General features: G+C 48.3%; 6 protein-coding genes across 6 annotated transcripts; 2 read left to right on the top strand and 4 right to left on the bottom strand.

Annotated features, from left to right (window-relative positions):
- Positions 1-304: 304 nt before the first annotated feature.
- Positions 305-1366, bottom strand: FPRO_03479 (uncharacterized protein; the record flags this gene model as incomplete). Its single annotated transcript, XM_031226304.1, has 1 exon — positions 305-1366. One exon carries the CDS (start codon positions 1364-1366, stop codon positions 305-307), a length of 1062 nt encoding a protein of 353 aa, XP_031076854.1.
- A 535-nt stretch (positions 1367-1901) lies between these two features.
- On the bottom strand, positions 1902-3717 carry FPRO_03478 (uncharacterized protein; the record flags this gene model as incomplete). Its single annotated transcript, XM_031226305.1, has 5 exons — positions 1902-2811; positions 2866-3011; positions 3078-3439; positions 3490-3595; positions 3658-3717. The coding sequence occupies 5 exons, from the start codon at positions 3715-3717 to the stop codon at positions 1902-1904; spliced, it is 1584 nt and encodes a 527-aa protein (XP_031076855.1).
- A 478-nt stretch (positions 3718-4195) lies between these two features.
- FPRO_03477 (uncharacterized protein) lies at positions 4196-5369 on the top strand (the record flags this gene model as incomplete). Its single annotated transcript, XM_031226307.1, has 2 exons — positions 4196-4833; positions 4916-5369. 2 exons carry the CDS (start codon positions 4196-4198, stop codon positions 5367-5369), a joined length of 1092 nt encoding a protein of 363 aa, XP_031076856.1.
- A 1117-nt stretch (positions 5370-6486) lies between these two features.
- On the bottom strand, positions 6487-7608 carry FPRO_03476 (uncharacterized protein; the record flags this gene model as incomplete). Its single annotated transcript, XM_031226308.1, has 1 exon — positions 6487-7608. One exon carries the CDS (start codon positions 7606-7608, stop codon positions 6487-6489), a length of 1122 nt encoding a protein of 373 aa, XP_031076857.1.
- A 2202-nt stretch (positions 7609-9810) lies between these two features.
- On the bottom strand, positions 9811-10624 carry FPRO_03475 (uncharacterized protein; the record flags this gene model as incomplete). Its single annotated transcript, XM_031226309.1, has 4 exons — positions 9811-10279; positions 10335-10397; positions 10450-10463; positions 10535-10624. 4 exons carry the CDS (start codon positions 10622-10624, stop codon positions 9811-9813), a joined length of 636 nt encoding a protein of 211 aa, XP_031076858.1.
- Positions 10625-10875: 251 nt separating this feature from the next.
- Positions 10876-13098, top strand: FPRO_03474 (uncharacterized protein; the record flags this gene model as incomplete). The annotated part of the gene is made up of 1 exon (XM_031226310.1): positions 10876-13098. The coding sequence occupies one exon, from the start codon at positions 10876-10878 to the stop codon at positions 13096-13098; it is 2223 nt and encodes a 740-aa protein (XP_031076859.1).
- Positions 13099-13113: the final 15 nt, after the last annotated feature.

The raw sequence follows: 13113 nt of genomic DNA on the forward strand, positions 1-13113 counted from the left end.
GTAGCGGAGTAGCGGAGGCTAACTCGGATCGGGTAGTGTCAACTGGTGTTTGAATGCGGGGCATTAGGTACCCTACATGCCTCTGCACTATGTTCTTCGTTTAGGCCTCGTGTGATGGAATTCTTTGATCATTTTTTACTAACAGTTCGTGTTTACGATATTTTACTGACAAATCTCAACTCCTGGAGCCCTGTTTTAATTCTGAATTTAGAATTGGCCTTGGGATACGGAGGGGCCACATCAGCAGCAAAATGCAATCACATTCTCTGTTTGTTATCCATATACATGTATGATTTATTTTTATCTAGTCCTGAGGGAACTTGGCACCGCCCTGCCTTCTTACCTCATCCATAATCTCCATGACACGAATAGTCTCAGCCCACGGCATAGTACCACTCTCAACCTTGCCAGCAGCAATATCAAGAGCAACCGCATCAGCCTCCCAGTAAAATCCCTTACCAGGTCTCTCAAACTCATATCTCTTCCCTTCAGCCTCTCCGTCTTTGTAAACAGTGAATGATGCAGGGACCGAACCCGCAAAGCCTTCTACAATGATATGGCCCTTGGTGCCTTCGACGCGGCAGAAAGCCTCTGGCGTTTTGACCTTTGAGTTGGAGGTCAAGATACCCTGCTTTCCATCTGGATACAAGAGGATGATTGAAGTGCCGATGTCGACACCGTCGACGAGAGTTTGAGCAGCAGTGATCTTGGGTGTGGTAGCCTTCTCACCGACACCTGCATCGAGGGTCACAAGGCCCCATGTCAGGCTGTAAATGCCAATGTCCAACAGGCTGCCAGCACCAAGAGATAGATCTTTCAATCGTGACTCGGGGCCTTTTGACTCGATGTTCTGATTCATGGCAAAGTCTGCAAATACGCGAACCACATCGCCAACGGCTTTTTCCTCGTGGATGATCTTTTGGAGAGATTTAACCAGAGGAAAGAAGCGAGTCCACATGGCCTCCATGATAAATACGCCCTTCTTCTTCGCTGCATCCAGAACCTCTCTTGCCTCTCTGGCATTGAGAGTAAATGCTTTCTCGCAGAGCACGTGTTTTCCATACGAAATCGCATCGAGGCAGTTCTTCTTGTGGAAACCATGAGGGGTTCCGATGTAGATAATATCAACATTGGGATCTCGGTACGCTTCCTCATAGCTACCGTAGATGGATGGAAGTTGATTTTGTCCTGGCATATGTGTCTCAACGAAATTTGTCCCCTTTTCGACGGAAGATGATCCAATGGCTTGAATATGATGTATCGCTTGGGCATTCTCTCTCTCAATGAGGAGATCCTGGATAAACCATGATGAGATCAGGCCAGTGCCGATGATACCCCATCGCAGGGTTGGTTTTGACTGAGACATGGTGATACGGCTCGGAGTGAAATAATAAGGTGTATGAGACAAAGACTATTGGAAGTATGAAAAGCGGAAGTTACAGTGCAATAAACGAAGGCATCGAGATTCATATCATCACCAACTTCGGCTAAATGCAGTCCGAGATGGAGTAACTTCTCCGCTGTTTAGCGTAACTCCGCTACTCCCCGACTACGGACTACGACCTCGTTTACTCCGGCTGGAGTCCGGCATAACAACGGGAAATCCCCTGGTCCTGGTCCTTGTCCTGGTCCGGTCAACAAGCTTAATGCGGCGGGTAAGTTACGAGCGGATATATGAGCATATTTCCAAGGACTTGGCACGATCTCTCGTTCGTTACATAGGCATCGGGATATCAAACCGGCAGATGGATCGTCCACGCAATAATTAATGTATCGATAAATACTAATCTAGTCCGAAACATGATGTGCCGGAAGTAGCCGAAAGGACTGGCATAAACTTGCAAATCATCTTCTGATACAATTCTCCTAAGGTTTACCCCAAACGTGCCGTGAATGGAAGCTTAGTTGGCGATCTCAACCTGCTTCGCATTGCCACCCTTTTGCCCAGTGTTCTCCTCTCCCATGGCTGATTCAACCCTAGCCAACTTATCCTGGTCATCAAGCTTTCCCTCAAAGACTTCTCGAATCTCCTCAAGCGTATGTCCTTTCGTTTCAGGGAACAAGAGCCAAATGATGACGAAAAGAACTGCGAGGATACAACAGAATACAATGTAATATTTCCAAGTGATAGCCTTCATGGCGATAGGATTCACCTGGTTGCCGACAATGAGGCCAGTGAAGGATGAGATATAGGTGATGGAAAGCCCACGTCCTCGAAGAGTATACGGAAAGATTTCGACGGGGTAGGCTTGGAGAAGTGGCGTCCAGGCGATGTCGTAGAATAGATAGAAGATGAAGATGAAAGCCACTACTGCGCGGCCTGTCGACTCGTCATGGCTGCTGACGAAATGCGCAGTAAGACCAGTCCAAATGATATAAGAGACAAGCATACCACCCGTGGAGAGCAGAAACAGAGTCCGGCGCCCCAGTCGATCAACCATCATGGCTCCCAAGAAAGTCGAAGCCAGCCAATTGAAGATCTGAAGAAGTCCGTTGATGAGAGTCTGGTCCTTGACCTTGGTAATACCGATCGTGTTAAGAACGAGAACAAGATAATAGCTGACGACTCCGACACCATTCCATTGAGCAAACCAGCCGACGATGACAGCAATAAGCGTGCGCTTGCGGTTCGCTGGAGTGCGAAATAATTCAGCCCACGAGACGGCAGAAATGGCGTCGGCTTCCTGGGTAAGCGCCAGCTCGATTTCTTGCATCTCGAATTCGACAAGGGGAGACTCGAGATCGCCGCCTGCATGGAACTCGGCAAGGACTTTTCGGGCTTCTTCTTTGCGTCCCTTGGAAACAAGCCATCTGAGTTGACTACATCAGCTTCTGGAAAGTCTCAGACTACTGCAACGTTCTTACCTGGGGGATTCTGGTAGAAAATAGAGGCCCAAAAGCTGAATGACGGGCAATGCACCTTGCAGCAGAGACGGAATTCGCCAGCTCCAAGTCGTCGGATTTTTGAAGGTGCCATAAGTACACCAAGCGGCGAAAATAGAGCCAAAGTACTAAAATTGAGGCATACAATCAGTACACTTCATGGATGCCCTAAATAAGATAGAGTAGAGACTTACGAAAAAGGTGTTGTATAAAGCAGTTACTTTGCCTCTCTGAGTTGGGTACGCAAGCTCAGTGATGATGATGGGGCTAGGCTGACCGATGAAACTAGTGAAAAACCCCAAGAAGGCTCTCGCAATGATAAAGCTGTGTAGGTTCTGTGAAAGGCCCTGTAGAGTTGCGAAGCCAATGCAGGTGATGAGACCAATAAGAATAGGGAGCTTGCGTCCCCAGCGATCACAGATATAAGCTACCACGAAGAGGGAGATGACTTTGCCGAGAGGATAAACAGAGTTCATGAGTCCGAGAAGCGCGCCTTCAGGACTACCGAAGAATTCACGCCATTGGGGCAGAGTTTGGAGACCGTTCATCATGGATCCTAGGCATGTCAGAGTTGGACCTGTAACGATGAGAAGAAGGGATGTATACCATCGTAGCCAACGGAGGCGGAAGAGAACAGAGGGACCAAAAGGCATAGATTGAGCTTGATCAGATGCCAAGTCATGTACCATGGCTTTGGATTCTGAGGGAGGACCTGCGTAGGAGAGCTGTTAGCCTGTGTAACAAAAGATGGGTGGGAGAAATGAGGTGTCGTACTCGTGAGAGCTCCGATCCAACAGCCAATTCGGCCTCTTTCTTTCGTGAAAAGACGCCCATAATTCAAGCCAGAGCGGAAGACGCAAGATCAAGGCGGGGAGTATAACGCGTCAAAGAACCACGATAACTTGGATGGTTTGAGGGAACGAAGAGGTCCACAAGAGGGGGAATAAGCTCCTTTTTAAAGCATTCGGATGCTCTCTCATCTAGACCCCGGATTTTCGTTCTCCGTAACCGAGGAAACTTGGTGACCCCGTGGGGAAGAAGATAAGGCATGGTTACATTTTTGCATGGTGCGGAGCCAGGGATCGAGTCATGATCCTTTCGCGGAGTAGCGGAGCTGAATGCTCTTTTGGTGTCGGGGAGTAGCGGTATGTGGGGAACTCAGATGGGGGAGTGATACTCTAACCCGCAGGGTACTACGTATTGATGACAGAGGAAATGAAGGATAAATAGCTCTTCTTTAACTCATCCAGACTTTGACTTATACCCTTTCTGTTACAGCCTTTAAGACTAATCATTCATTCACTCTATCACCATGTCAAGCACATCAGATCGCATCCTTCGGATTGGAATCATCGGCTGCGGTGAGATCTCGCAAGTCGCCCATATTCCCAACATGAACTTCCTATCCCACAAGTATCAAACAACCTATCTCTGCGATATCTCAAAGCAGGCTCTAGCCCATTGCACCACCAGAGTCCAAGGTGGTACTCCCAAGACCACCACCAACGCCGAAGAACTCTGCTCCTCACCAGATGTCGACGTGGTCTTGATCGCCAACGCTGATGCATACCACGTTGAGCATGGTATACTCGCTCTCAAGAATGACAAGTACTGTCTTATCGAGAAACCAGCAGCCACTTGCTTCCGAGATATAGACAGGCTTATTGAAGCGGAGAAGGCTTCAAAGGGCAAGGTTTTTGTTGGAACTATGCGGCGTTACGCTACTGCCTTTATCGATGCTGTGGCAGAGGTCGGGGGCATGGAGAAGATTCAGTATGCCAGAGTGAGGGACATCATCGGCCCTAACTCCACCTTTGTCGAACAGAACGGCACGTTTCCTCAGAAGTTCAATGACTTCACTGAGGAAGATGGTCAGGACAGAAGCCGTCGCGAGGCTGATATCTTTGAACAAGCTCTTGTCAAGGAGTTTGGAGTGCCGAGCACGCCTCAGTCACAAAGAATGCTGAGAGTTCTGGGAGCGCAAGTCACCTTCACCTTAGAATGCCGCGCCAACACTAACTTGATGATACAGCCTCGGAACACATGATCTCTCAGCGATGCGCGAGATTCTAGGAATGCCCAAATCCGTCGCCGGCGCCGTGCTGACCCTCCCCGGCATCTTCAGTGTCCTATTTCAATACGATGACTTCCCTGTCACGTATGAATCAGGTCTCAGTGGTGTACCCCAGTTCGACGCACACATTGAGGTCTACTCTGCCAACAAAATCGTGAGAGTCAACTTTGATTCTCCTTACGTCAAGGGTCTGCCGGTGATTATGACGATTCGAGAAAAGATTGGTGACGGTGGATTCCAAGAGAGGATCATCAGGAAGACGTATGAGGATCCGTATACATTGGAGATGCTAGATCTTTATGATTGTGTAGTCGGGGGGAAAGTGCCCAAGACAAGTGCGGCGGATGCTCGGAAAGATGTTGAGCTGTTCGAGATGATCTTGAGGGCTGGTGCTGAGAGATTCAAGTCTTAGACAGACTTTGAGACAATTTCATGAGAATAAGTTACTATTATGCAGTAGTCTACTAATGGACTCAAAAAAGACCGTCGTTGGTTGTAGACTTCGATGCTCGAGATGCCAAGCTACACATTCGTCATAGGTTGTGAACATCCACGGCAGCCAAGACTCAACCCCGCGCGAGTCAACTCATCTTCAGCATCATCGCCACGCTGAAATTCATGCAAGCAATCCCTATATTATCTCCCCTATTGGACTTCATCACCCTGGAATGCGAACTTCCTGGCTCCAGACACGATGACCCTCAGACCAGACTACCTCTCAGAGCCTTCGACAGGTTTATACTGCCCACTTTTCTCTGGTTGCATCTAGAATCTGCGCTATGGTTTACATATGCCGAGCGTCTTTGGGGAGTCGACAGCTACATTCTTCGAGCCATCTTGATACTTCTGTCTTTAGTCCTTTTTGTCTTGCCGCTATTCTTTCGTGGGTGGATAACCAGCGTCGATCGACTCAAATCAGCCACTAAAGCAGCGTTTTCGCATCAAAAACTGCTTTTGTCTGTGATATCGCCTTTACTTTTATGGGAGCTTATTTGCAAACTCCGCTGCTGGGAAGTGACTCGCTTTCTTTGCTGTGCTGTTCTCCTGGTTGTGGCAGCTGCAACGGGAGTCTTCAGAATGTCACGGTGGTACTACTTTGTCAGCAACGGGCGAGAGAGGAGGCTTCCTTCAGTCACAGATGCAAAGTCTACCCTGGAATGAAGTTGGCTAAGTGGCTTGATCATTGGGCAATGGGCAGGCAGCCTCTACAGTTACCCAGGTGAGGCCTTCAAGGAACGTTTAAGGCCCTCTTCTTATCAATTGACAAAGGTTCACACTTTAAGTCAGTAGAGACTCGAATTTTTTTTAAAGGAGTGTATTAGTTAGACTTTTATCGTGTCCGACAAAATCAATGCTCTAAATAAGTAAATATCAAGAATAGTCGCTCAATCAATGCCATAATAACTCATAAAGGACTGTTCCAAACAAAATCGACAAACACCATATCTATCTATGCACGCTAGTAATGTTCTATGCAACGCTATGCCAATGTAAAACCATTGCTGGGGAAATGTGAAAATAAATGCCTCTTACTTGGGGCAGACGGGCTTCTTCTGAGAGCAAGCGTCCTTCTTGCAGCATCCCTTGAAGCCATTGGCGCAGACCTGGAAGAAACCGGTGCCAGGGCGGCAAGTCCCATCAGAGCGAGCCTTGACCTTGAATGTCTGGGCGGGCTCGTAGGTGCCGGTCTTGTAGTCGGGGCACCAGGTGTTACCGCAGGCGTCGCCCTTGCAGCAGCCGCGGAAGCCGTTGGAGCAGGATTGGAAGAAGCCGGTTCCGGGAGGGCAGACGGTGGGGTCATCGGAGCGCTTGGCGACGGTGTCGGGGCAGATGGGAGCGGAACCGGAGCAGGCATCAGACTTGCAGCATCCACGGAAACCGTTGGAGCAAGACTGGAAGAAACCAGTTCCGGGAGGGCAGACGGTAGGGTCGTCAGATCGCTTGGTGTTATCGGGGCAGACACCAGCGTTGCCAGTGCAAGCATCAGATCTGCAGCAGCCGCGGAAGCCATTAGAGCAGACTTGGAAGAAACCGGTACCAGGAGCACACTGTCCATCAGGGAGAGAAACAGGAGCAGTCTCAGTGGTGGTCTCAGGCTTGGGCTTGGGGGCCTCGGGCTTGTTGTCGGGGCAGACGCCAGCGGTACCGGCGCAAGCGTCAGACTTGCAGCAGCCTCTGAAGCCGTTGGAACAAGACTGGAAGAAACCGGTACCGGGGGCGCAGACAGTAGGGTCATCAGCGCGCTTGACCTTCTTGTCATCAGGGCAGACAGCGTCCTTGCCAGCACAGGCGTCAGACTTGCAGCATCCCTTGAAGCCGTTGGAGCAGACCTGGAAGAAGCCAGTGCCAGGAGCACATTGGCCTTCGGGAAGAGAAGCAGGAGTAGTCTCAGGCTCCCAGTGCTCTCCCTCCTCGGTCTCGGTCTCGGTACCCTCAACAGGCTTGGTGATGAAGACAGGATCGCAAGTACCCTCGACGAAATCAGTGCACCACTTTATGGCACAAGGATCAACGGAGCAATAACCGCGGAAGCCATTGTTCGCACAAGTGTAGAACTGGCCAACGCCTGAACACTCGGTTTGAGAGCGGGCGGTAGGTCCAGCAGAGACATAGCCAGCAACGGCAACAAGAGCAAAGATTGTGGAATGCATAATGTTATGAGATTGTCGAAAGAATTAAAAACAGTTTTGTTTGGAAAGCGACGAAGAAACTGTGACAGATGACTGAGAAGAAGCGAAGGTTTGTAAGGAAATAAGACCTGACAAAGGAAAATAAGAAAATAAGAGAAAAAGGAAAAAAGTTGTTGTTGATTTGATGTTTTGTGATGTGATGATGAGAAAGAAAGAATTCCATTTCGACGAGAATTTGTTGCTTTCTTATACCAGATTTGCGTAGAAGTCAAGCTGTCTCAATGCAGTAAGTGTCTGTCTGCATGCCATGCTTAGTCTCCGACTCTCAGCGGAGGAGGCTGTGACGTCTCACAGCCCTCACCAGAATAAGCCGTCAGATCGGGCTCAGCCCCCCAGCCCCAAGATCACATTAGCCCTATTTTAAGCTTAAGGACTCGGTGCAAATTAGGTAAAGTGAGACTTAGGTTTTATACCGCAGCAAACGGTAACTGCGCCGTCCGGATGGTCTGGACTGATCTTTACAGCCCTGTGTCGCTTTTAGTGGCTTTTAGCTTGAGCTGCGGAAGCTATTGCCAACATTCCCATGGTTTGGTGGATGGTCAAGATGGTAAATCATTGGAGCAGTAGCTCTAGTAAGTTGTAGCTCATGATTTACTTGCTTTTCAGGGAGAGCTGTTCGGGTCTTCGGCATTTAGAATGGAAAGCCTCAGTGGACTAAGAATCAAGCTTATTGTCACTAAACTTAACAAGGTTTCCTCGGTTCAGCTCACTACCAGATCTAATTGTTCTTCGGGGGCCATGGCGCAGCAGCTCAGAAGGAGCTCTATTGACTTGCAAGCACAGCTTACGCCGAGCATCCATCGGGCTGTCGGTCATGCATGCTATGATGGTATTTGTGCAACGGAAAATATCAGCTTACTACAGACCAGCAAAGTCTTGGTGTCACGTACTAAGCCTTAGCATGGCAATAAGCGGTCAGTCAAAGCACCCGCACTACGCCATGGCTTATTCCTCGAGGATGATTATTGGAGCTGAGGTGGTGGTGCATCAGCTGGATCGAAGGATGGTTTACAGCTCAGACTGACCAGCGGCGGATATTCCCGTACTGTGTTTTCCCGCCCCCGACGTCCTGAAGTACGTCGTAATGGAATGTCAGATTATTCTGTAGGTGAATTCTCTTGAGCTGAAGCCATACGTAATCGGCAATCAAAAGGCAATATCTCATTTACGCGGAACCTTGGCTCTGCATGGTCTTTCCCCCGGTCTTGACCCGATTCTACTATCGTTTGCATAATGGCTCTTCATACTGTGAGAGAGAAGTGGTAGCTTCGGAAAGCTATATTGGCATTCAGCCCAACGCTTGAGCTGGCTGCTAGTGGACGCCATTTTGCTAAGAGAAGCCATTATCTAATGGTGACGCCTTCATCAAGTTGTCCAATAGCCGAAAGTTTCCAGAGGCTTCACTTTGACTAACAGCTAAACTCACCAATCTATTGGGTTCTTGGACACAGTTGTCTATACTAAACATGGCTAACAGGTTGTCTTTAGGATGAGAAATGCCTCAGAGCGCGTAGGGCACAGGGTCTGATGCTTTGCAATGCTTGTGGTATTAACAGTCAATTTATGCCCAATGTTCCTCAAGCTGCAGAATAAGAATAGACTTTTCCGATGACATTAAATATGTCTTCTCGCCTAACTAAGAATTACTTTCAGCGTATGAGGCTAGAAATTGAACATGGTAAGATGGCTTGATCCTTCGACGCGTGGATACGATTGGAATTATCCAGAATAACAGCATACATGAGAGCCGTAGGAGAACGAAAATAGCAAGCTATTAGTTTCTAACTAAACTTAGAATCAAAGAGTTTCGATATCTTTCATAATGTGTTTTACATACTGGGCCATCGCCTTCAAGAGATGTCAAAGACAGGCATCATCCTGACAACCCGTCATCTGACGTGATCACGGTGGGAGTTGGCTCCCCACAAGAAAATCCTTCGACCAAAATAGTTGAAAATATTTCCTCAAAAATCAGGTCAAGGGTATGTGCGATAAACGTGGCAAAGCCCATAGTGCGAGACAGAGTGACAATGACGAGAGGCTTTTGAGTCATGATACGGATTGTCACAGCATACATAGGCACGATAGGAAGAACATTCATGATTTTGGGGTCTCTTTGATCTTTCCATGTCAGCAGTGACGTGGTATCAACTAACATGTTCTCTAAAAGTACATGTTCGGGTGTTTCTGCTCCATCTCCTTGGCTTTGCTTCCACCAGACTCCTCCTGGATATGAATATCATTCCTCGGCATAGCATCATCATCCGCATCTTGCAAAACAATTGTTTCTCCCTGGCCATCCCCAGGGTCATTGGGGAGGCCCATAGGCTCTGGCTCGGATGGTGTGGCATGGATAGATCGGGCACGTTGGTCTTCATCCATCAAAGCCTCGTGCTGGGTTGGCGAGTGAGTTTGCTCTGATCTATTTCGATACCATGTCCTTATTTCATCCACATTTCTGAGGGGAAGACTATCCCACTCTCTTATGCGGTCATCTTTTCTTTGTGATGAAGGCTTGAGTGAGATGTGATTGTTGTTGGGTTCATTGATAGAATGCACGAGCTGAAAGAGAGCTTCTTCTGTCTCTGCAAGACGAGTCTCTAGTCTTGTAATAAACCCTATGGGGAGACCTCTACTATTTCATCAGTACTTAAAGTAGTCGATATGAATAAGCATGATGATGATACCTCTTGTTCTGTTCTGGATAATGGCAATTGGTAGGATCATTGGTGCATTGCAGACAATGAGGCCTGAGCAGCCGTTAGCACGACGATCTCTCCAATGGGAATCCGAAACACTTACAACTGCCTATCACACTAGCGAGTACTCAATTTAGTAAAAAGAATTTCTTTTTCCCCAGAATTGCGACTGGGGCATGAAATCTCACCTTGCGCTTCCGCTGCCGACAATGACTGCACGCTATCGGGTTCAACTGCCTCTCAGCCTCTTGCTCAACCGAGGCCTCATTATTCGCCATGTAAACAATTCACTTGCACAAGGACCAATCCTTGTGCAGCATCTGTAAATCGATCGGGGTTCTTCCCCAGAGTCAAAACGTCGCTCCACAGGCAGAATGACTTGTTCAACCCCGCCTCGGCCTTTTCTTTGTCCGGGCGCGACACTAGCACTTTTGCAGCTTCAGCTCACTCCCTCCAAGCTTGGCAGTCTCCAGCATCGTCAGTTCATCCAAGTATCACAGCTTGGTTCTGCTTAGGATGCGATGTAAAGATGTCTTCTCATCACTCACCGTATGATAACATCGAGACTGCATCCCACTCCACCCTAGGTCATTCAGAACCTCAAGGCCAGAAACGGAAACACTCAACTTCACAACCTGGACGCGAATATGGATTGATGCGAGACACAGGAGAACACGATGCCGCTCGATTCGTAGGAAGTGGCAGTGGAATCCACTATATTCGTGCTGTTCATCTCCGTCTTGCCAAGAGATCTGCATCAAGAACTACAGAACCTGGATCTTCGACTATCAACACGCTTATTCCCGGTGAAGACGACCAACTTCGTCAAGATGCTTCAATAAGACGAAATCGAGAGCAGTTTCTTTGGAAAGATGATGAAGTCTGTGAAAACCCCATGCCCGCAGAAGAGACCTTTGAAGACTTTGTCGAGTGGTCCAAGAGTTATTTCGAGGCATGGCATCCTGTTCTTCCGTTCCTTCACGGTCCCCACGTTCTAGGGTTGTTTGAAGAGGTTGCTAAGAACGGAACGCTATTGCTTGACCCTATCGATATGGTCATCTTGAAGTCTGTTCTTTCTGTATCATTGGCGGATAGTCGACAGGCCACTCCCCTCAAGAAGCCGATCCCAAAAATATATCTCTTCAACAGTGTTGACGATGCGTTAGCAAGCTCTCAGTTTGCTTTGAGCCAGCCGGCGTCAATCCGCTCAACTCAGGCAGCTTTGGCTATCCAGTTGTTCCTGACTTCGATGCTTTGTCTCAACGCCGCATCGAGATTAGGTGGACTGATTGTTAGGACTGCATTTCATATGGGCCTTCATCGTTGTCCAGCGCGATATCCCTTCTTCACAGATAAGGAGGTTTCAGTTCGACGCAGGGTTTTCTGGTGTATCTACATCCTCGAAAGGCTTCTCTGTCAGTCTCTTGGGCTACCTCTCGATATACGGGATGACGACCTGGATGTCTGTTATCCTGGCGAGGAGCGCCATACGATAACGAACAGGGAAGAGAATCCGGAACGATTACAGCTCCTGACGTTCGTCGCAAAGCATGCTCGAATACGCGGGCTCATTCTTGAGCTCAGGAACAAGTCTATGCTACAACGACAGGATACTGCAGATCGAGCAGCGTTCGTCCAAGCTGAACTGGCTAAATGGTTCAATGAAATCCAGGACGCAGTAGAAGAGGACGATCTGGCTGATACAAGCTCAACTACTCCAGCAATATCTGAACATCACAAGGTTATGCTTTTGGTGCTGAAACATGAGTCGGCAATATGCTTGAATAGACCTGGCCTCGCCTCAGAACATCCTTCGTCCTCATACTCATCCGCCTTTCAGGCATGCATATCAGCTGCCAAGTCTATCTTGATAATCCTCAAGAAACATCGAAACCGCCACCAGTTATCTGTAGACTCAACCAGTGCAAAGTCTCAAACACGCTTGCTGTGGCCTTCCTTCACGTGGTCTATATGGATCAGTGCATTTGTTCTTATCCATGCTGCCTTTGAAAAGCAGGTTCATCTGGGTAGCGCAATGAGGTGTTTCATTTTCTTCTCCAGTCTTTTATTGTTCGCTGACTCGTTTAGGCATGTTGCTGCGGCCAAGGATATACTTGGACATCTGGCTGCACGAGATACATCGTGGCCTGAATACTGTCTCGGGGCCATAGACGAGTTGACTTCCACCATTCAGGAACTCTCTCAGGAGCTTCCAACAATGATTGAATCTCCTGTAGATGCCATCATCACAACACGCAGTTTCTCACCTAGTGTTGGAAGTCAAGTACGGAGTGCTGAAAACACGACCCCCACAAGACTTCCAAGAACACAACATGCCCAATCTCAAAGCGCTGAGACAAGAGACAGCCCAAACTCTATCTCCCAAAACATCTCCTCCAATACCCAAGCACTCCAAGGACTATCCTCCACTCAACCCTTCAGACCGCAACAGAATAAACGGCCACGGACGACTTATCATTCTACTGGTATCTTATCTCAAGATATACCTTACTCACAGCCCCAAAATCCCCAGGCGCCATATTCCAATGACTTTCTATCTACACCAAACACATCACTGAACCCAGAAGGACCACCGGGTATGAACTTGGACAACATACCGCTAGAAGGCCATGAATCAATGATGTGGTACGATCAGCTCTTTGCGAGTTCATTCAGCGCCATCGACAATCCCTTTCTTGTAAATGCAGAGTTTGACGCTTCTGTCGATCCAACTTGGAATTATCTACGATAGTATCACTATACTAAT

Source organism: Fusarium proliferatum, assembly GCF_900067095.1.
Source record: "Fusarium proliferatum ET1 genome assembly, contig: FPRO_scaffold002, whole genome shotgun sequence".
NCBI classification, from domain to species: domain Eukaryota; kingdom Fungi; phylum Ascomycota; class Sordariomycetes; order Hypocreales; family Nectriaceae; genus Fusarium; species Fusarium proliferatum.